Source organism: Lepidothrix coronata, unplaced genomic scaffold (genome assembly GCF_001604755.1).
Source record: "Lepidothrix coronata isolate B3197 unplaced genomic scaffold, Lepidothrix_coronata-1.0 Scaffold161, whole genome shotgun sequence".
NCBI lineage: Eukaryota > Metazoa > Chordata > Aves > Passeriformes > Pipridae > Lepidothrix > Lepidothrix coronata.
The window spans coordinates 1,798,698-1,822,963 of NW_016690341.1; the positions used below are offsets into that span (position 1 = coordinate 1,798,698).

The 24,266-nt window shown below is 40.9% G+C and overlaps 1 protein-coding gene across 1 annotated transcript in view; it reads left to right on the forward strand.

Annotated features, from left to right (window-relative positions):
• TENM4 (teneurin transmembrane protein 4) overlaps positions 1-24,266 on the forward strand; it is a 603,620-nt gene that overhangs the window by 507,219 nt on the left and 72,135 nt on the right. The window contains exons 19-21 of the mRNA XM_017829261.1: positions 12,295-12,414; positions 19,677-19,938; positions 22,735-22,888. Of these exons, the coding sequence (XP_017684750.1) occupies positions 12,295-12,414; positions 19,677-19,938; positions 22,735-22,888 (536 nt within the window). The remainder of the gene's footprint in view (positions 1-12,294; positions 12,415-19,676; positions 19,939-22,734; positions 22,889-24,266) is intronic.

Below are 24,266 nucleotides of genomic sequence, written 5' to 3' on the forward strand. Positions count from 1 at the left end.
TTATTTGGCTTCTCTTTGTAATTTCAACTGCCTATTTCACTACCTAGAAAGCTGGACCTTTGAATAGCTGCCTCTTAATCACCCTGGAAGTGAGGGTGCTTCAGCAGTGGTCAGTGACTGATACATGGAGGAGCATGGACTGGGACCATCTGGGACCCAATTAGTCTGGGCAAACAGGACTGCCTATATCTGCGTGTGTGGATATGCCCTTTCTTCAGTAGTATTCTTGCTGTTGAATCTCCTCTAGTTGCTTTTACAACAGACAGGTGATAATATCCCTGTTATCCATGAAACTGCTCAGTGTCTCCATGAAGATCACAGCAGCAGCTGGGGGCAAGATGAACTGTTCTTGTCTCTCCTTCCAGCTGCTGGCTTAGAAGTTTGTCTGACAGGAGAGAGCTGTTCTTATGAAGGCTCCAGCATCCTGCCTTAGGACAACCCTCTCCCATTGCTGCTGTGGTGATTCATGAAGCCATCTCGTTCTTGGTGTAGATCAGGACTGTAGATTGCTGGGCATGGAACGTCGTATGTCTTTCTGTCCCAACGCTGTCATCTTCATGGGGTAGGGTTGGAGTTGGGTCCGTGCCACTTGCTGTGAGCAGTCCTCCATGAGCAGGCACCACAGAAGGGACATGGATCTCTGTATCCTGTGTGTTTGGTATCCTGCATAGGCACCTGTGGCACAGGCACACTCATCATTCAGGTCAGGAATTACGGTCCATTCCTGCAGGGTTTACTAGGTCATGGCTGGCTGATTATCACCCTGGGGGAACCTTGGCACATTTGCATCCCTGTAGAGCCTGTGTAGAAGCAGCAGCAGTGTGAAGAAAGTGACTGAATATCTCTGCAATATATTTCCTGGGCTTCAAAAGCAGCTTAGCCACTCTTCAGAGAGAACAGCAGTGCAGATCACCTAATGGATACAAATAAATGAATGTCTCATGACAGCTATCCTTTGAGTGAATTTATTATTGAATTACACTCCAGCTTTTTAAGAACAAGCTGAGCTGACAAGCTCTCTCACCACTGCAAAGGGAAAAGAAAGACAATGATAAATTACCCTGATGGATAAAGGTAAAGACCTTGTCTCTTCCCAAATACCAGCAATTATATATTATTTATGTTTGGGAAGAAAAAATAATCATTGCCTATATTGAAATGAGTGTTTATGATGATAAAGCAAGTAGCTAAATTAAATTCTGAATGCACAGAATGTCTTTTCACATCATTTTGATGAACAGATAACAAGTACTCTTCCACTACTTGATCATTCTCGTATTGATTTTGAAACCACTTACTCTTGCTGTTTGCTTTGTTGTTTTTAAGGCATTCTTAGTTGTCCATCACCATAAGGAGCAACACAGGATGCAGTGGTGTCAAGTTGTTGACTTTAGAGTAGGACATCTGATATATTTATTCTCTTCTGAGGGACAGTGTCAGAAAATGGAGAGAATAGGCTACAGTCCTGATCCACAGAATCTTTTATGCTAAGTGTTGGCACAGGCTAAAGTACCTAAGATGACCATGTGCAGAATTGGCACTTTTGTAAAGAAAATCTGAAATGAAATCAGGTGATTTTTAAGTAAGCGTGTTTTATATCCCTTCTTTTTTGGGACAAGTTGTGTATATCTACTTGCTGACAGCAGTATTAACCTGTACTGATTACTTGGGCAGCTAGAAATAACCATCTGAGTTATAATGAAACATCATAGAGCAGCATCTGATATCAGCTGCAAGAATAGTCCCTGATTGCCCTCAGGTCAGTAGTCTACATACAAAAAGTAGTTCGTTTTCCTGGTTTAAAATTCTGATCAGAATTGACTTTTCACAGTTTTTTCCACTACTGAGTGACAAGGCGTCTGTAAACATGTCACTCCTCCTTCTTGTGTCCCCTCTGTGTGTGAGGCAGTACAACCTACCTTACTGATCCAGGTGGGGAGGATTACACAGCACTGTTAGAAGCTCAGAGAGACAGGTATGCTATAAATGCCTGTGTGCACTATTTTACTATGAATAAATAAATGTATGGAGGTTTTTTGGCAGTTAAACTGTATCTATCCCAAACCCCATCAAACCAAAATGCCGAGCATTGATCATGGCCAAAGAACAGCTAAGAAAAAAGGGGAGGATTGAAATGCTTTTTCAAAATGTTTTGGTAGCCCATCTGGCTCAGTTCTAAGTGTTTTGGAATAATATTGCTATGTTATCTTAAAGGAGTTTGCCCAGAGAAGCTATGGCTGCTCCATCGCTGGAAGTGTTCAAGGCCAGGCTGGGTGGGGCTTTGAGCAGCCTTGTCAAGTAGAAGGTGTCCTGCCCATGGTAGGGGGGTTGGAACTACATGATCTGTAAGACCCCTTCCAACCCTAGCTCTTCTATGATTCTATGAAGACATTCAAAGCACCTTCTCTTTTCCTTTCTCACATTTCTTCCCACACCTTGAGGACTGTGGGTTCACCCCAGCAGATCTTTCTGAGGTTCCTTGCCAGGGAAACCAAAGTGCTCTGTCTTTTCTGTATTTTTTTCTCAAGAAAAGTATAACTTTGATACAGTGACATAAGAAACACTTCTTTTCTAGTTGAAGACAAAGTTAAAAGTCAAAAACCCCAAACTTACCAGATATAGCTTTATCCTGATGATTTCTCCTGAGTTGACTAGTCCAGCCCATGTCTCTGGCCCTACTCCAGCCAGATGCAGCTCCCTTGGGTGGCAGGAAATGCTTTGGGTCAGATACACCCACTGAGCACAGGCATGCAGAGGCAATGAAGGAGCTTGTGGAGCTCAGCAGCTCCATGGACAGTTTGGAATTCTGCATCTGTTTAAGACTGTGTCATAGATATTAGGCAGAATCCAGCATTCCTGAGGGTGAGTACTTGTGGCACAGCATGGTACCTACACTGATGAAAGCAGGGTCACATTTTTCCATATTTTAAACCAAGCCAACACAGCACCTCTTCAAACCCTCTCCTTCCCAGCATTATTGTCTTCCAGTATTGTCTTCTGCTTTTGTTGTTTTCTGTTTAAACAACCTGCTTATTAGCTACAGATCAAAGCTTTATGACATATAGAATAGCAAGGAATTGTAAAATACTTACTGATTTTTATTTTGGTAATTATTCCTTTTAAGAGGAAAGCATACTTTTAAAACTTACCTTTTCAGTGCACAGGCCATATATATTTTCTTTCCAATGCTTTTCTTTTTATTTTGATTTAAATTATATAGTGTGGCATTATTTCATCTTAAAGGGATTTTGAGTAGAGCATAGCATTATTTCTATACATTAACTAATGCAATATGTGCAACTACTTACTTGAACTTTGTGGAATTTGTACCCACAGGACTTAACGAAAGCAAAATTCCTATCCATATTTATGTTTTTTCTATAGTGTAGATAGTGTAATCATGATGTAGTTATATTCCTCTTTCACAAGTGGCATAGGAGGAAGTTGATTGGACTCGATAATCTAATAGGTCTTTTCCAACCCTAATGATTCAATGACTCTGTAAGCCCTGTATACAGTCATTAGAGAAACTTGGGTGCAGTTTTTAACAAATATTTTAAAAGCATAGGATATTTATTACCAAGCACAGACTCCTGAGTAGGATCTTCCTAGTGTGATTTGGGCATGCTTCCAGGGTCTGGCAAGACAGCTGATAGAGATGCTGCACCATCCTGTACCTGGAATTAAAAGGTCTCAAGTGATACATGTCCCCCAAGGAGCTCTTGGAGTATGCAGAAGACAAATTTCAAGCCTTCAAAGCTTTCAGGCTTTGAAAAAAAACCTCGTAATGAGCTAAGTACCTCCTGGATTACAGAGGTGCTGACATGCACTTTTGGATTTAGGAGTCTAAACTGTGCTGTAGGTGCTGATGTATTCTCTTGAATCTGCATATAGATACTTGATTAATATTTATTCAGTATTCAAAGTACTTTCCTGTGAAAAAAGAGCAGCCCTATCAGGAAGAGTCTGTCCTTAAAGTGTGACATTTATTTCCTAAATTGGTTAAAACCCACTACATAAGAAAGCAGTTTTAAAATCACAAACATAAAATCTTATATATTTTATTGAATAATTTTTTCCTAAATCTTTTGGATCATTACAAAGCTATCAGTCATCTTATATGTAGTAAAAGAACTTTCAGAGCTCATTTTATAATTAACCTGGAAATAATGTCTTTTTCCTTCTCTTCTGCTCAGTTTTGCTTTCATGATGCCTCAGATCCAGTGGAAAGAAGTGCTTTTATTCTTGTTCTTCTACAGAGCTGAATATGTGGCCATAGCTTACCAAATAAATACCAGATGTAAAATACTGTAATAATACAGAACTGATACGTTCTGCAGACATTTTTAGTGAAGACTTGGCATGAGTACATTATTCATCTCTGAAAGTTATTGCAGCATAAAGTCTTTACCTCTCACAGAAATAATGGTTATAGGATCATTTCTGAAAAATTATGAAATGAGCATAATTCAGTATTAGGTGGAAAAATTATCTTGCACCTTACATGCTACTGGACACTTGACTTGGATTGAACAGACATAAAAAAGTATGAATGTGATTCTGTTTCTTTGATATCTTATGCAAAACAAGAGAGTGTTTCTTTGGTTATACTGAGGAAAAGGAGAGAATCATCAGCTTTTGAAGCATTAGTCAACCACATTGGGAATAAAAGGATTCTTCACTGAAACTCTGCAGTAAAGCACAACCCAACTTTATTATGTGCTGCATTTCCTATAAAACTCTATTCTAAAATACTTTCATTTAAATAGTATAGTTGGAGCCAGTTTTATTATTTCCCAGACATCATCAGTGTCTTTTCCTCTACTGAGTAGCCTTCCCGTATCCCTTATCCTCCCACCTCCCCATTACAGCTCAGCTGAAAAATCTTGGGATGTAAAAATAGCGAGTCAATGAGGCATAGAGGTAGACACAAAATGCTTTGGCTGGTAGGAGTGGGATGTCTTTCCAGCACTGGCCAGCTTGTTTGGCAGATCAAAGAGGAAGATTGTGCTTTTATAAAGAGAAAACGGACATACATCAAGAAGGTGAATAAGGTTCAATTCTTGGGAGAAGTTTTCAAAGCAATAAGGGCCTGAGCCTTTCAGAAAAGGAGCCAACAGGGAATTCTTTTGAGAGTGATGATCATTCCATCATGGGTTTTCGAGAAGTGGTCCTCATGCAATAAAGATACCTTCTTTTCCTTCTGGAGGAGCTACAATTAGCAGTCACTAATATTGCTGAAAAAAAGATGATGACCAAGGTGATATTTAAGAGCTATCAGTTTATAAGTCTTTGTGGAACAGAAAGACTGAGAAACTGGACAACAGCTGGTCACAAAACCAAGTCCTAGCATGGATACTAAAAATAGCAGATGAAAAGGGCCCACTGGCTTGATACTGTCAAGTTAGACCAGGTCTAAAGAGCAACAAGAATAGAATCTGCATCTAGAGGTGTTATTATATTGATTAATAAGCACTTTGCTTTTTAACTTCAAATACCAACTTCACTAGACACATTTATAAAAGTATCCAAGCATTACGCAGTGTTTTCCCTGTCCTTTAGCAATTTAAGTAATGGGTTTCCATTGGGGCTTTTCATTCACTCAGCTTTACTGTATGTATTGTGGAATATCTAAAAGGCTGTAGAAGGCTTCTTGGGAAAGATTAACAGCTGAGGACCATGTTCACATAATCATCCTCATCTCTTGATCCTTCAGTGATGGGACCTTATAAATAGGTTCACTGAGTAAGTTAAACAAACAGACCAGGTACTGTTTCTCGCTGCAAACAATTTAGAACTGACTATCTTTTACTGAGCCTATTCAGAGCTCTTATAAACTTTGTTCTGCATGACACATTCTCTTTCTCCAGGGTCCTGGTTCCATCAGCTCCTCACAAAGCTGAGTGGCAGGATCTGACGTAAACCAGTCTGTCAGTGCCACTTTAGCAAGTCCCCATCTGGGATATGGTCAAACATTAGTCCCTTTGTCAGATTGACATGGGCATTCTTGTGCTTCCCTTACTGTGAACTCCTCAGATTAGCCTAATTCAGATATACAATGGTTTGGGGTGAAAGGGATTTTTAAAGGCCGTCATCCAACCCCGTTGCCATGAGCAGGGACATTTTCAACTGGATTAGGTTACTTAAAGCCCCATCCAGCCTGACCTTTAATATTTCCAGGGATGGGGCAGCCAGCACCTCTCCCCACAGCCTTTGCTAGTGTTTTAACACCCTTATTGTAAACTGCTTCTTCCTTGAATTTAGTCCGGATCTACCCTCTTTCAGTTTAAAACCATTACCCCATGTCCTAATGGACGAGGCCCTACTAAAGCCAGCAGGATTTGTATCCCAGCTGCCCAGCATGTGCCAAACCCTTTCAGAAACTCACTTGTGCTATCTGTGGTAGTGTGAGGGTCTTTCTGGATAACTACTCTTTTAATTTTCATTTTCTATATAAGTGGGCTTTTTTTTTTCTTTTTTAACAAAGAAACCTTCAGCAGGATCATTTGCATTCTTTTTCCTAACCTTAATTCTTTAATTCAGATGGCAGCTAAGAACAGTACATAGGTTTCAAGTTTAAGCTTTTCCTAGAACTAAACTGAACCAAAAGAGCCAGACAGGGATTGCCTTCAATTCAAGGGAAGACTGTCAGGAGGTTTTTCTCCACTGTTAAGAGGCAAATGGGCAAGGCTGTTTTTACAGACAGCTTTTGAGGGAAATACTGCCACGAGCAATGAACTTAAACGTCTGCATGTTCTGATCTTTCCTTTTCTTCTTTTGTCCTTCATCTGCCAACTCAGGCATTTTCTGTGTCCATGTGTTTGATCATGATGCCCTTAGCTTTTACCTTGGCATTATACCAGGTTTTCTATCTATCCTGGTACTAGACTGCCCTGAGGTTGTTTAACATGAGACAGGTGCATTCAACTCAAAATGAACAAGATACATTTTGCTTCGTCCTCTTATTCTCAAGCAAAATGGCCACAGCAGCTAAAGCCAGGAGATTGTACCAAATGACTGTACTTATAAGCACTTCTCAGCCTAAGCATATCACAGATGAGGTTCCATGAGAATGTAAAATCCCTACACAAGGGATTATCAGACTATTACAGTTATTCTTCTTATATCTCTATAATGATGTCTAAAATCTTTGGGAGAAAAAACTCTCCAGGTAAATTAGATAAGATAGAGAACAACTCTTTTATTGAAGGCCTTCTGGCCACAGAGTACAAAAGGTGCACGCCCCCACATACAGAATTCTTACACTTTTATATCTTTACTAATTATCATATCTAATAGGGACAGCCAATCCTAAGACCCCTTTTACCCTGGTACCCTGCCCCACTGGGGTCCCTCCAATGGTCTTGGGCCTTCTATCTTGTTTTGTCTACCATCTCTCTTGTTATTTCGGTCCAGGTGCACATCCCAACAGAATCCAACAGAATGTTCTTGCTGAATATCTATTGCCTTGAAAAGATCGTTAAAAGACAGTTAAACCAAAGCTTCAGGAATATGACACACAAACAGTAAGAAAGTAGCAGTCTAAAGTGAAGGAAAACTACATTAAAAGCTACAAAAAGCTAAAAATCCTAAAAACTCAAAGGCGTCAATAAGCAGAGGACTGTTGTTTTGCAGGTGAAATACAGAGACACATGCAGACTACATGACATGACCAGTGTCACACAGAAAGGCTGGAGCAGAGGAAGACATGAAACTGAGATCATCTAATTTCATTAATAACATTCTTCCCAATGAACTATAACTTTCTAGATTTTTGTTCTATGGTGCTCTGTTGAAGTTTTATCCAGAGCAGAAAGATAAATCCTGTATATGTGTGTGTGTATTTATATATACCAATAAAATATGGAAGTGGTAAGGTCAAAGAGATTTATAGTGTCAAATTAAAATACATATTATTAATAACTTGGCTGAGAATGGCTAAGCAGTCATGAAGACCATTTCCACACATCTGAAACCTTTAAAGGAGAAGGCACAATGAGTTATGTTGGAAATATTTTGAGAAGCAGCAGAAATTCATCAGTGTGAGATTTCCCATGGCACCTATCCTCAGTCAAGGAAAGAATATACATTTCTTGCAGAAAAAGTGGGGGTTAGGATGCATGGAATTTTCCCAGTGAAAAATGCCTAGCAGAAGCAGTATTTTTCTTTTTTTTCCTAATGCCAAGCACAGTGTCAGCAGAAAACATCTTTGAGTAAGGAGTATTGGAAAGACCAATGTCTAAGTTGTGAAATACTGGATCAGAGTTAGTATTAAAGACAAATCTTTAATGTGCTGCCACAATGTGAGATGGCTTCTGTGGAATTTACTTTTCTGGCTTCTGTTCTAAGGCTGGTTTTGTCTGCTTGAATTTTCTTGACAGCTTGTCAAACTTTATTTGTATCTGAGCAATGGGAACGTAAAGGCATCAGTGCACCCCTGTCCGTTTTGCCACTGTGGCCCAGATCTTACCAGAAAGATTTAATTTAATTTTCTCGGGAATAAAGAATGACTTCACAAAGCAACAGTGTAAAATTGTCTGATATGCCATCTGGCATCCTAGAGAGCATTTTGACAATGATTCGGTCTTTCAGGCAAACTTTTATGGACAAAGTAAAAAAAAAAAGGAAAAATGCCATTAAAGAAGAGAAAAAATTGAGACTGATTTTCCTTGTAAAACATGAATCCATACAGCCTCATGTAACAGTAGTGAAGGAAACAAAACAAAACAAAAACAAAGAAATAAACAAAACCAAAAACAAACAAAAAACCAGAGGCAATACATGAAATCTGTTAATAATTTAATGGAACGATGAAGCTCCGGCTACAAGAAATCCAGTTTTGTTCAACTGCGGAAAACACTCTGAGCTAGCATTCCTGGACTGATGGAATAAATCTCTTCTATTAGCATGAGAGATAATTTTATGTAAATGTATTGAGAGACCTTCTAGCAGAGCTGAGCATCTTAGCAGTACCACTTAACTTCTTTGTAGGGTAATTGCATTTAGACCAAGGTCTTCTGAAGGAAATAGCTGACTAAATTAGCATTAACCAGGTTCCTGGGGGGCTTGGGCATTGTGGATACTCGATCTTGCCTCCAGAAAGGACATGTTGACACTAGAGAAGCCAGCTGCTTCCAGTAGTCTATATGAACTGTTTTATCCAAGTGGGGTAAATTTTGACACCCAGGAAGAAAAGATTTGAGACTAATCAGGGATGGTCTGAGCTTGAGTTTTCCTCCAGTTTCCATCCCTCTCGCTTTTAAATGAATTCAAATTTGTGCATGTTGCTCCAGCTTCTTTTTATCACTGTGGTTTGAGAATGATGTCCCCTTTGTGGGAACATCTTTTCTTATAGCATGGAAATAAAGCTACTCTTATAGTCCTCGGGAGGGTGGTGGATGCAGCTGGGCTTGCTGACGAGCTGCTTCTCTGAGAAGAGACAGTGTCCAAGTTAGTGAGCACGAAAGTGTGCTGGCAGAGCTGGAGCTACAATGAGAACTGAGCTGCCAAGAAGAGAGGAAGTTCCTTGTTTGTCCACATTCTCCTGGTACTTGCTGTAGAAATAGTTGTCAGTGATATGTAACAGACCAGATGCTTGCTGATATAAAGCCCATCCCCCCATTAACTGAGCCAAGGGTCTAGGCCAATGTTCATGCAATATTACGAAGAAGTTTGCAACTGCTTGGATGTGTTTTGTGTAGGGCAGCTGGAGAGACACCTGCAATCTGTATTTTTTCCTTTTCTTCCTTTTAACTCTTGGAACCAAAAACAAGAGATGGAAGTGTTCTCGCATTCATAGAAATGTGTGATATTGTCTCTCAATTATTTTAAAACATTTGTGGTCCCTGTGTTGAATATGTACTTCAGAATACTGAGTCGGTCATGCTCAGGTCTTAGTATTCAAGAAACTGCATTCAAATCTGCAGTGATTCTTTGTCTTTCACAAAATATGCAGCCATTTCATGAGAAAATGAGAGAAGGCTGTTTCAAACCCTTCCTCTGCTCTCTCTAAAGGATGGAAAAGGAGACAGCAGGGTGGAGGCAATCATGGAAAAATCTGGGAAGAGAAGGCCTAGCTTCTGCTCTTGAGTCAGAGGTGTGCTCAGCCACATTCACTTCTTGCTGAAATTGAACTATGGTTGGTAACCTGCTGACTTCATTGGGGTTATTCCAAGTGTTGACATTTTTCCAAGCATATTCAATGGCATTGTGATCCTTTGAGTTATGCTCTAACTGTGTGTTAGATAGCGATGTGCATAATACTGTACTGGAATATTATTTTCCATTTGTTGTATATGGGAAGCTGAGTTAGAGCTCTTCAATAGGAGAAGCAATAGCAGTATTAAGGATATTATTCTCCCCATTAGCCCCATCCCTGGAAGTGTTCAAGGCCAGGCTGGATGGGGCTCTGAGCAACTCAGTCTAGTGAAAGGTGTCCCTGCCCATGGCAGGGGGGTTGGAACTAGATGGTGTATAAGGTCGCTTCCAACCCAGACCATTCAAAGATTCTAGGACTCTATGATTACTAGCTCCAAACTTTGTCCAAGTCCTTGCCTACATGACTCCTAACAAGTCAGTGATAATATATCAAAGTAAACTCAATGATAGAAAAATCATTTCCAATATCTCATTTTCCTGCAGCCTATTTCAAAATTATGTGTTAATCCGGTCACATTTTAGATTGCAGACACATTTTGGTAACCCTTCAGTCATTTTCGTTAATATCAGAGCTCTCCATTTAGATCAGTGGGAATTTTATTTAGGACTCCCTGGCAAATGATCTGCTTTCTGAACTGTGGAATGCACAAATTGTGCAGCCTTTATTGAATAGAAATTATACTTTATCTCTTTGCATTATACAATCTCAGATTTTTAGATGACCTGTAGGAAAATGATCCCTAAATGATCCAAGTTTATGAAATCGTCTTTACAAAACATTGCAGATATCATCCTTTGCCTCAGTGAGCCAGTAAAGCACCATTGCTCTGTTGAAGTGCAGCTGGGATGATTTACTCTAACTGAGATCTGGTCCTGCACCTGGAGGAACACTGGCTTTCAATCTCTGCTCTCCAGCAGGATGGCAGTTAGGAAAATCATTCACTGGGTCACGTTAGCACACTGACACCACAATTTGCTGTTGCTGCTCAGAAAAATAGTTACCTTCAGCCAAAAATTGGGTTCAGACAGTCTCACAGACATGTGCTGCTTTGTCTTTATGGGAAGCTCCTAAAGTAGTAGTATAGTAATGACTTAAGAGGTCTGGAAACAGGCTTTGGAATAAGAACCTAGAAAATTTGTCTTTGGCGTTACTGCATGTTTTCTGACTGACCTTGGACAACTGAAAATCATTCTGTGCTTTATTTCCCTCTCTCTGTAAAAATATGAGTCTTGCAATATTAATCAGTGTTTGTAAGGATCCTTGAAGTCCTTAGATAAAAGAGCACATTACAGAGCACAGAGTAATTAGAATAGATGTATCCTATAAAACAGTGCAATCTGCCAAACTGGGGAAGAAAAAGAGGAGAAGAAAAAACCTATCCTGTTAGAGTGCTCAGCTCCTCAAGCAGTTTGTAAAGAAGGTATCTGAACCTGGCAAATTATCTGTTGCGATTTTCCCAAATGGGGAAGAAATGAGCTGCCAAGCCTTGGTCAAGGGCTTCGGTGGCTCTTGTGCCTTAAATACGTCCATGCACCGCTTGGTAGGTGCCTGTTCTCTTTGATTTTAAAATGCGCATTGCATTAGGGCAATATTGTTAAGACACTATTGGATATTAGGAAAAGGTTCTTCGCCCAGAGGGTGGTTGGGCACTGGAGCAGGCTTCCATGGGAATTGGTCATGGCATCAAGCCTGACAGAGTTCAAGAAGTGTTTGGATAACACTCTCAGGAACATGGTGTGGTTTTGGGGCTGTCCTGTGCAGGGCCAGGAATTGGGCTCGATGACCTTTGTTGGTCCCTTTCAACTCAGGATATTCTATGATTCTGTGAAATTCCAGTGTGATATTGTGAATCCTACAAAAGTTTATAACTAATGAAGGATATGCTGCAGCAGTTGCTTTTGTAGAGTAGGATAATTGTAAACCTTACCTTAGGTATTGATGTTTTTACATAACTCCTGAGAAAGCCTTCAAGAGCAGCATCTCACCATCAAAACACACAGCATAGCTTCCAGCTATCCAGAATATAAAGGCCTGGACTTTCTAATGCATTAGAATTCCCAGACACAGAAATAGAGGAAAAACCTACATTTGTCAAAAATACTTACTATTTCTTGTTATTTTTCTCCTTTTTGCAGACATGCATGTGTGATTCGAGGCCAGGTTATGACGGCAGATGGAACCCCTCTAGTCGGAGTGAACATCAGCTTTGTCAACAATCCTCACCTTGGGTACACAATCAGCAGACAAGATGGCAGGTAGGATGTCTGTATAGAATTTACAGTATTCAAGCAGTAGTAACAGCATTATTGCCATGAACATTAAAGAGCACCTTTATTTTTGATGCATTTTTAAGATGCTGATACATTATCGTTGGTTGTTATGGGGTTGGGGGCCAGTCACCAGTGCTGTTCCTCAGGGTTCAGTTCCAGAGCCAGTCCTGTTCAATGTATTTATCTACAATATGGGCAGGAGTTGAATGCACCATTAGCAAGTTTGCAGATGGTGCCAAACTGGGAGGTGCTGTTGACTCTCTTGAGGGACAGGAGACCTTGCAGCAGGATCCAGATTGGAGCATTGGGCTATGATGAATGGGATAAAATTTAAAAAATAAAAATGCTGGAATTTCTGCCCCCAGAATAGAGTAACACCAGACACAAGTATAAATTGGAAGAGAAGTGGCTGGAGAGCATCCTTGCAGATAGGGATCTGGGGATGCTGGCCAGCAGCAGCTGAATAGGAGCCAGCTGTGTGTCCTAGCAGCCAAGAGGGCAAACTCCATCCTGTGGTGCATCAAACATAGTGTGACCAGCTGGTCAAAGAGGTGATTGTCCCACTGTACTCGGTGTTGGTACGGTGTGCAGTTGTGGGCCCCACAATTTAAGAAATATGTTCAGGTCCCTGAATGTGTCCAGAGGAGGGCAAGAAAGCTGATGGTAGAGATGGAAGGAATGTCCTGTGTGAGGAGCATCTGAGGACTCTTGGTTTGTCTAGTTGGAGAAAAGGAGGTTGAGGGGTGACCTCATTGCTTCCTACAGCTTCCCGAGGAGGGAATGTGGAGAGGGAGGTGCTGAGATCATCTCTGTGATCCAGTGACAGGATGTGTGGGAATGGTTCGAAACTGCACCAAGGGAAGTTTAAACTGAATATGAGGAAACATTACTGAGAGGGTGCTCAAAGACTGGAACAGGAGAATAGGAGTCCTGTTCAAGAAACTTCCCTGTCTGACCATCCCAGAGCCACTCTGGCAGTCACTCTCACAGCACCTGAGCTGGGACCAAAGCCCCTTCACAGCTACACACCCCACACTCACACAGTCAGACTAGGTTTCCTTACTGGCTCGACCCCAGGCTTCAAAAAGCAGAGTCTCAGACATCTCAATCCTTGAAAGAATTTAATCTTGGTGCAATAGCTAAATAACAGCTTGGGTTGGTGCCTCCAAGGAGGGACCCCAAACAAAGGAACCCCTGGGCTTTTTTCCCCTCACAGTCTAAGCACAGGAAAGTCTGGAGTCCTCAGCTCCTGCTGCATCACTGAGTGTCCTGTCACCTGACTGGGCCACAATCCTCATACCATCTGTTATGCAAAGGGTCATCAGTTCGTGACCCTTTGTTTCGGTTCCCACTCCCCAGAGTTCAATGTGCAACTCGAACTGCACCTGCACCCCAACCCACCTGCACTGAATGTACTCCTCAAAATTCCTAGAGGGGTGATCGATTCCCCAAGCCTGTCAGTGTTTAAGAGTAATTTGGACAATGCCCTTAATAATATGGTTAATTTGATCAGCTCTGAATTGGTCAGGCAGTTGGACTTGATGATCCTTGTAGTTCCTGAACAACTGAATATTCTATTCTATTCTATTCTATTCTATTCTATTCTATTCTATTCTATTCTATTCTATTCTATTCTATTATTATTGTTTATTATTTGTTAATATTAACTTTGTGATATCACCTAGAATCCTTAGCCAAGAATTGGGCAATGGAGTGCCCATGCATATAAAGAAAAGACGTCTCATGCTCCCAAGAGCTCTATTCATGCTAATTCATGTTGAAATGATTAGGAAGAAGTCATTAAGATTACGGTTGTGTTAGAGGCAAAATCTGAGCAATCATGCTCAACCAAAACAAAAGCATCGTAAATTGGGAATGTCTTTCATCTTATCTTTTGTTTGTCAATCCTAATTGGCTCCCTTTCTTTTAAGAACAAAAACGTAACATAAGGGGTTTCAGCCGCACATGCTTTATGTACCACTAACCAATAGCACCTGGGAGAGGATTTATAAATTTTAGCACATCTCCAACCCACAACTTTCATTGAAGGTTTGACTTGGCCTGAGAAGCTGATAGAATTATAATGAACATGTGGTAGCAACTTGTGCTTAACGCTGTCCCGTTCACACTCAGGGGCCTTTGCACCCATTGTAACACTGATGGTGACTGGGAGGCTTATTGAGTGATACTCCAGCTCTTAGATGACGTGGCAATAAAATTTGGATAATAAAAAGGCATTCCAGAAAAACTAGGGGTCTTGCTTAGAAAAGGATGCCTCTGGAGCTGGTGTCTTTTTATTGCCCCATAGCTTAGGCATTACTGCAAAAAAGAAAAAAGTTGAACATTTATGCTATGAGTATCTCCATCATCCTTATTGAACCTATTTTGCATGAAAGTGGGATCCAAACCACGTTTTCATGATCAGCTTGCTGTGTACGGACTGGCACAAAATCTGCGTCCATTAGAACAGATAAATGTGCCTGAAAAATTCCTGGACAACAATGCCTGTCATAACCTTTTTTCTGTCTGTTTCCTTGTACATATACAAGATCCAGCTACTGTGTGTAATCTTACATTTAGCTTAGAAGTACTTTGAGGAAGGGACCATCTCTTTACTTTGCAGTTGGGCTGTACCTAGCACCTCTACTGCACCTCTAGTCAGCAAACATACCAGTAAGCTAAACAGGGACAGAGCATGGAGGTGAGTGCTGCTATCCAGGCTGCAGGCCTTTTTAACTTGCAGGCAAGTAACTATTTTGTTCTTGGGTGGTGAAAGGCAAACACCCCCCACACATACTGCTATATACCTACTTCTTCTGGCATTTCAAACTAGGGATGCTCCTTACATGCCATGTTCTTCCCAAGGTCTAGCTGAGCAGGGGACCCAGGGCATAAAGCAATGCAGCTGGAGTATGCTCCACCAGGCTTCAGTGAACTCTTGGTTCCTTGGGGCTGGTTGCCAACCTCCAGAAGTTAAATTAGTTTCAAGAAGCTCAGCCTGCAGTTTGCTGACTCAGCCCCCAACAGATACTCAGCTCCAAGTGATAAAAGTGACAGAGATCAGGTGTCTCAGAGCAGGGAATCTGTGACCAAGGGGGATTCATCCCAAAGCTGTGGTTTCTGTCAGCAGCTGGTGGGGGTCAGCGTAACCCCAGACTGTGTGGTGTCAGCTCTTCTGATTTCACTTTCTTCTCCTTCCTCTCAAATCAGTCTGCTTCTACAGAAACTTCATGCACATGTGGTGCACAGCCAACATCCAACAAATTGCCCAGTTGCAGTACTGAGTGTCTGGAATAATAAAAATACCTTCCAACTTGGCTGAGGGATACACGCAGGTATTTTCTTAAGTGAACAGTACACAGCACTGCATCTGTGTACTCCGGAGGTAATAAATGGACAAGTGAAAGTCACTTTTCCATGAATAGACGAGTTAAAGAACACCAAAATCATAGACTCATGGAATGGTTTGTGTCGGAAGGGACCTTAAAGGTCATCTAGTTCCAACCCCCCTACCATGAGCACCTTCCACTAGACCAGGTTGCTCAAAGCCCCATCAGATGTGTCCTTGAGTCCAGTGAATTCTTCAGTAGTCTGTAAATTACCTTGAACTATTTAAGACCATTCAGACTAAAATTTATCAGGGCAGAAAATGTTCTCAGACATCCCTTATTTCTAATCCTAGCCTCACTGCTGATTTGGTGGGTAGCATTAGATGCATCTCTTGACCTTCCCAGGCCAGCAACCCAGATTGTGAAAGGGAGTTAACATTTACTTACCTTCCTTACTGATTGTTACAGTATTCATTAAATACTATTTGTAATGCACTTTCAAAATCATCTAAAGAATTATTGCTACTCCAGTCTCTATTATCTTTTTTTATGTTTTGAGTAACTTTTCAATAGAGCATGACTTCGGCTTTTTCACAGTGCAGTTTTCATGGGATTGAGTCACTTTGTTTTAAGAAGTTGATGCTCTTAGGCAAGAAATAGGTTCTGCTGACCTACAGTAGCAGGCTGCATGTATTCCTGGTCCAGTGCAGTGCACAGTCATACAGGATCATCTGGACCATCTTCTGTGTCATTCTGTTTTGGAGAATAAATGGGAGCACACATGCAAGCAGTTACCTTGTTCCAGGGGTCATGAGATAACTGCATAAAACTCAATAGCTTTATTATTTGACATATTCACCACAGGAATATCTATTCGTGAAAATGTGCACTGAGTTGCCTGAAACTGATTTAGTAAATCAGTTTACTGATAGCAGAGTAATAACTGGGGCTTTAAAGTAAGGGAATTTAAAGATACAATTGCATCAGTTTAGCTAGATTGGTTCCTAAGCTGATTTTGTTGCTCCAGGTTTGGTTTGTTTGGTTTTTTGGTTTTGGGGTTTTTTTTTTGGCATGGCCAAGTTTCAAAATGAGTAAGTAAAATTTTGGGTTTAGAAGTACAGTGAACTGAATTTTTCACCCCTGTAAGTGGGTTCACTGTATTCCAGGGCTCTCCTCTCACATCCTATTTAAGTCACATTACTTTTATAACTTCAAGGCTTGCGTTTGTTTTTAGCCTAATTGTTGGGACAGAGATTTTGTTCATGTAACAAGGCACAAATAAAAAATGACAAGTCTCAAACTACTCTGTTGTATGCACTTCTCTGTAAAGCAAAGTTAATAGACAAATCAAAGTATCAGAACTGGATTATAAACCACATTTTTAAATAAAGCTTTATATTTGATTAAACTGGTAGTTTATAGAGGCTGCAAGTCCTCAGTGTCCCTGAGTTGTAGGAACAGTGTTAGTAAAACAACAAGAAAGTCTCCAGACTTTTTCTTTCAAGTTCATTTTCATTCACATTCATTTTCTTTCACATTCAGCAGCTTTGGCCTGTTGTTCTCAGAAATACCAAATACATGAACTTTCAGAGCAAAGAGATGGGAAAGGGTTACACTTTTCTGCGGAGTTCTTATTTTTTGAGCCTGCTTTGTGGATAAATAGATAATTTCATCCTTCAGCCTGTCTCTCCAGAGTTTTTAAAGAAAAACAACAATACAACTGTACAACAAGTATGATTTTTTCAGAGTGATAAAGAATACATCAGAGATCAGCAGCAGAAACAGAAATAAAAGTATCTCTTTTCTTCAATCCCAAGATGGTTTCTCCCTTCTTTAAATTTAATTTCACTAAGGGAAACTGGAAAGAAGGTGTTTTCAGTTTGGGTTTTTCTATTTGGTTTTGGGTTTACATTTTGTTCAATTCATCAAGGTAACTTGAAAGCTGCACCTTGAGACTCTGGGAAAACCAGGTCATGAGCAACACTGACTGCTAAAAAGTACTGCATGGCTCTGTTTTCACAGCTGCTGGAGTCTGACAAGGAGGTACTTTCCCTTCTGCATCCTGTTTTGGGGATGCAGCAGAGGCCAGGATGTTTCCCTGCAGCAAGTTCCCATCCATGTCCCAGACTCAGTGAAGCCAAAGAAGTGAAATGGAGGTGTTTGCAAATAAAGCCTCTTCCAACTTGCCTAAAAACTTATTGAGCATCATTTGTAATGTTTATTTCTTCCCTCCTGTTGCCCTGTTCAGTGCCCGGATCCATGCAGAGCAAGCGTCTTCTTCCCAGCTGAAGGACTTGCCAAATGCTAATTGACTGTTAAAAACATTCACATCAGAGTACAAGTGTTGCTCAGCTTTGCTGGCAGGGACCAACAAGTTACTCATCAGGCTGCTGCAAGCCAAGCTCTGTAGGTCTGAGAAGCTGATGCCCCAACCCAAGTGGTACAATAAACATGGCTATAGCTTTTTAAAATGCTTTTCACTTCCTCTCATGGACTCAGTTTGACATTCTTCCATGAAAAACCTTCTATCAATAGTTATATTTGCTAAATGAGACCTCACTCCGTTAGTCATAAACCAGAAAGGGTTCTCCAAAGCCATTTCTTGCCAAAGACTTGTGTTTAGAAGTAGTTCATACCCATTGTTGCTCCTCTGGTATTTTTGCAGCTGATGCGAAAGCCTCACAATTAATTTTAAAAAATAATTTCAAAACCATTTTTCATCTTGTTTCTTACCCTGTATTTACAAGGTGCATCAAGTCTGCCTTTGGGCAATCAGATCCCAGTTCTCGTGCAGAGCTCACAGCTCTTTAAGCACACGAGGAATTCTTCTGAAGCCAGTGAGCTTGTTCACGTGTGTAAACTCTGAGTGAGACTGTCATACAGCAGCGCCAAGCGTGGAAAGTGAGAAGCAGGGATGAGAAAACTTCCTTTGCCTGAAGCACACATTTGGCATTGCAACTGAAGAGATACTGAGAAAAACACAAAGAAGCAAACCCAAGAGGTCTTCAATTTGTGTTGAAATCCCTTCTTTTCTCACTTAACACCTCTTTTTTTGCATCTATACATAGTAGATACACCCTGTGGTACTTGATAAAATCTCCATTTCAGACAAGATGTGGAGTTTAAATACAAAACTAAGAAAAACCCCAGAACCTTATCCCAACATCTTTACATCCAGAGGATGAATATTTTCCTTATCAAGGTAACATCTTTTCACACAGCTCTGGAGGGCTGTCTGTTAGCCTGACAGTGTTATCCAACACTAACAGAGGCAGAAAAGCCACTTGGCTGGAGGTGGCTTAGGGTGAAGTCACAGACCACAGGCAGTGATTCATCTGCTCTGATCTTAATGATTAAGAGTCAAAAAAGATGATGTGCTGAGTCCTGTGGTACACAAACAGCCTGCACAGCATGCATTCCTAGTACACCAGGCTCAGTCCATGTGTGGGCTCTACATGTTTCCTGGGTTGCATTAGGCACTAGTCAGGTTAGCAGTGATGCCAAGACAGTTTATATGCAGATATGTCAGAGAAACCGCTTTCCAAATAGTATATTTCATGATGTGAATTGATCCAATCTGACTCTGTTTGGATAATAAATACTTTTTTTTTTAAAAAAAAAGAGTATGTATGGTCAAATAGTACTAGAAAAGCACCAAAAAAATATAAATATTTGTTTCAAAAAAGGTGTGGGTATGTTTTTAATATACAGGAGGACAAAATGCAAAGAAGCTGAGATTGTACTCCTACCACTTGTTGTTACTCACCTAACACCTATTTGGGCTGTAGGTTTTAGGCTCATAAAATGTGACTGATGATATTTCTTGCAGTTATTTTTCTGGGGGTCCTTGCTAGGGAGTTGTTACCAACAGAGGGCGTGGTGCTTGCATTAACTTTGTATTCCATCTCTTAAAAACAGCTTTGATCTTGTTACCATTGGTGGAATCTCCATTATCCTGCACTTTGAACGGGCTCCCTTCATCACCCAGGAACACACGCTGTGGCTGCCGTGGGATCGTTTCTTTGTGATGGAAACCATAGTCATGAGGCACGAAGAGAATGAGATCCCAAGCTGTGACCTCAGTAACTTTGCCCGGCCCAACCCTGTGGTTTCTCCGTCTCCGCTGACAGCTTTTGCAACTTCCTGCTCAGAGAAAGGTCCTATTGTTCCTGAAATCCAGGTATGAACTGTATAAGCCAAGGAGACAATAAAGCATAGAGTTATAGAATCGTAGAATGATTTGGGTTGGAAGGGATCTTAAAGATCCCTTTCCAACCTCCCTGCCATGGGCAGGAACACGTTTCACTAGACTAGGTTGATCCAAGCCCCATCCATCCCGGCCTAGAACGTTTCCAGGGATGGGGCAGCCACAGCTTCTCTGTGCAACCTGTGCCAGTGCCTCACCACCCCTTTCTGTGCTTCTTTTGGCAGCTTTGAGCAACACAAATGCAACTATTCATCTGCTTTCCTAAACAGAAGCATTCTCTGTTACACCATTTTTCAGACATTTGCCAGTAGCACTTGCTCCCAAGCACTCACTTCACCAAAAGATTTCTTTTCCCTTATCCCTGAGAGATGAAAGCAAAGCACTTGTGGCTGACAGCACATGAGCTGGGACCCTTGTGTAACCCACAACAAGCCCTTGGTCAGCCCTTTGGCATTCAATATGCCCGGTGCCAGGCTGATGGACTGCTCCTGCTCTACTGCCTTTCTTCTGTTCAGGTGCAAATTCCACCCACAGGGCACTGTGGACCTCAGTAGTGGAGTGTTGGAGTGAACTTTCTCATGGTTGGAAGTCATACCCCTCACTCTACAAAGCTGCTGAGACGTAGTCAGCACATGGTTGGCAAAGGGCCAGCCTGCAGAGCACCTCAGTTTTATTGCCCTTTATCATATTTGGAATAGATGAGCAAAGCAAAAGGATTACCTCATCCCCATTTTCCTACTTTTTAAGGAAGTGTAGGTCAGATAAAGTGGTGTAGTAATCTGCTTTAAGGTATTTTGCTAAATGGAAAGTTGGGTTTTAAACCGAGTAGTCCAAAGAACCAAATTATTGATTTTCCTTAAAAACACTTACTCTGTTGAGATATCTGGATGTACCAGCATTCAAGCTTTACTTTCTTGGAAGTGTTGTTCCCCGGATTTTAGAGTTCAGCATGTCCTGGGTATTCCTTTTAGTGACAAATAATCATCTGCCAACAATAAAAAGTATAAGGACGAATTGTGTGCTTCCTGGGTGACTCCATTGGAGCTATAGTACCATTAATGAGAAAAGAAGTAATTTTATATCTTCTAATTTTAATAAACCAGGTTCTGAACCCAGCAAAAAATAAAGGTAGTGGTCTCTTTACCTTTCCCTCTGGACCAAATCTTGTGATCCTTCCTCACACTACTTTCCAATTACAGTCACTGCATTTGTCCCAGCATAATTAAGTCCCAGATCTTTTAAAGTCCACCATAGTACAGATTCTTGGTTCAGTTTTCACATCTCTTTTTTCTAAACCAGCAAACACTGTGAAAAGTAATGTTCAGTGCTGCCTAGGAAAGAAAAAAATATCATACAGTACAACTATGATCATAACCTCACTCATTATTTGGTAGGATACTTGTCAGATTGTGTTAATTATATCTATTGAACTGAAAAGTTCTAAAACTCCTCTTTAATAAAAGCGCATGTTTCTCTCTAGTGTGAGAGCAGCCAGTGATGTAGTTCATAAGCAATGGTTTGATAAAGTTTCTTGACTGTAAATCCTAGAATCATAGAATGGTTTAGATTGGAAGGGACCTTTGAAAGGTAATCTAGTCCAACCTCCTTGCCATGGCCACAAACAGCTCCCACCAGATCAGGCTGCTCAGAGCCCTGTCCAACCTGATTTTGAATGTTTACAGGGATGGGGCATCTACCACCTCTCTGGGCAACCTGTGCCAGTATTTTACCACCCTCATCATAAATGTTTAGTGCCATTTTAAATGTCTTCCTGATATCCTGCTTGGCCTCCAACTGCCACTCCAGAATGATCCCTCTAGCAGTGTCCTGCATTGTATCTGCCAAATCCTTGTGAATGTCAAATCACTTAGAGATCTCAAATAGCACTAGACACCTGTAGTTATGGAATCTAATACCTAAGAAGGATTCATTATGACACCTAATTAAGGAGTTCCCATGCAGTCATTGGGAGAGGTGCTAGATGTCTGAGCTTCCATTAAAGCTGACAGAAATTTAATCAGTACTATCAGTGGAGCCTACAGATCAGTTAAGACTTCTGGCCCTCACTGATGATAATAATTAGATTCCACTGACTATAATTGATGTTTATATGCCTGCCTCACATGAGCATATTTATAAGTTGACATCTGGATTTAGATGCCTTAAACTGGAATTGAATCCCACTCATAAGTTTACGTGGCAACATCAACCTTCTAAAGAGTCTATCTCTGCTGTTTGCTGTGGGGAGACCTAAAAGAGCACTTCAGAAGAGATGTTGAACTTAGGTTCCTAAGTTGAGATAAGACGAATGCCATACATGATGAACAGTACTTTTCCCATGTGCCAAATGATTGAGCTAAAACCTGTAAACCAGTATTCCACATCAAATATCGATAGCTGAAGGTTAATGGAGTTTGTGGTGCAGGAGTTTACAAGAGAATCTGATTTGTGACAGAGTCCTGACTGTACTTCAGTTCAGAAATGGACTACTTTTCATTTCTATACTGGATGTACATACAATAAAAAATAACCTAGCTGTCAGTTCCTGCAGCTGCATTTTATAATACACAGTTCTCAGTAGGGAAATGTTAAATATAAAAGGTGTGAGCACATAGCTGGGAGGAGGTGACAAGCAGATAGCAGGGCTGGGAAAGAGATTTTTGACAAGTGGGTAGATAAAACCCTCATAAGCTCCAACAAATAAATGCAGTGCTCTCTACCTGGATGCATTCAAGAGACCAAATAATGCATTTTTAATGTTTGATTCAGGTGCCTATAGACAGATTTGGGGCCATTAAGGATGCCCTGAAGTGTCCCTTCAGGCTTCCAGCTGTAGCTTCAGAAAGGTGGAGATTTCAAGAAGGTCCATGTCAGAGCTGTCATGCCTTTGCAGAAGTTTTGGATACCATAGAACAGCTCAAAAGTACTAGATGTCTATGTTAAGGCCCCTGAATCAGACCCTAAATGCTTTTCTTTCTCAAAATTCCCTCTGAGCATCTTATTAAAAAAAAAAAAAAAAGACATTGACTGTTCCTTGCTGCCTGCTGGCAGAGTGAAGAGTAGCTGTTAGAGTAGCGTTAACCCCGCACACAGAAACTAGATTTCCTACATTGTCTCATGAAAAGAGTATAGAATTGCTACTAACACAAGAACAGATCAACACCACAGAGCAAAGGGAACATGGCAGTGAAAATTGCTACATTGTGTAAATGCCTAGTAAGCCTGAAGCAGCAGCTCTTCTGCCTACCCAGCCTGGTGGCTGGACCCCTTTAATAGAGCAGATTATATTGGTTAGGCTGGGATAAACTCTTAAGAATCTTTCTCAAGGCCCACAGACACAGCATATGAATGTATCTGGGCCAAACAGCAATTGTCAAATAGAAATAAGGGCACAATTCAGCTCTTGTTACTTTTAGTGCATTCAGAGTATTTTAAAGCTTTATTTTCCCTTCTTCTCCCACTGATGTCCTACTGGATTATACTCTCCCCTACCAATGCTGTGCTTTGTTGCTAGTTTATCTCTAGTTACAAATTACAAATGTTTTTTTGGATCAACTGAATTTCTATTTGAACCCTCTCTTCAAGCAGACACCTTTAAACACAGCCCCTTGTGCTGCTCGGTGGCTCAGTAGCGTTGGGCTGACCCTTTCTTTGGAATGGTAGACAGCAGAGATAGATCATGACAGAGAGAAATAATTATTTCTGACAGGGATCTGAACCAGACTTTCCAAATAGTACCTCTGCGACAATTATTTCTGCCTGTTTTTTTCCTAGTGGGATTACATATGAAGATAGATTTGATACAAGGGACCACCTTTACAGCGGTTTGGCTCAGCTCAGTTCTGGCTGAGCCTAGTCCCAGTCCAGCTTGTTGCTGATCTCATAAAATATATTTTAAAAATCCTGTGTTTTCCCAGTTCTGTCATATTTCAGCCTCTTAAGCACTGAGATATGTAAATTTAAATGGCTACATTAGAGAAAGTAAATATTTATGAGCACAGTGGAATGGGGCTTTAACTGCTGGATGTGTCCATTTGTCAAGTGCTGCAACTCTCAGAACCTGTTAGTTATCACTTGAAAAAGTGTTGGGGCTTTGGATAATAGCTCAGAAGAGGTGTTTTCAGGGTGCAGATTACAAGATTTGTCATTATCGGTAACACTAACCAGAAAACCTGTAAGAGATGAGCAACTTATCACGGCAGGGATGTTTGCTGCTTCCACATAGGAGGATCTGGATATAGGAGTGACATAACTTGGAAGACACGAGGATCATAGAATCTCCTGAGTTGGAAGTGACCCTC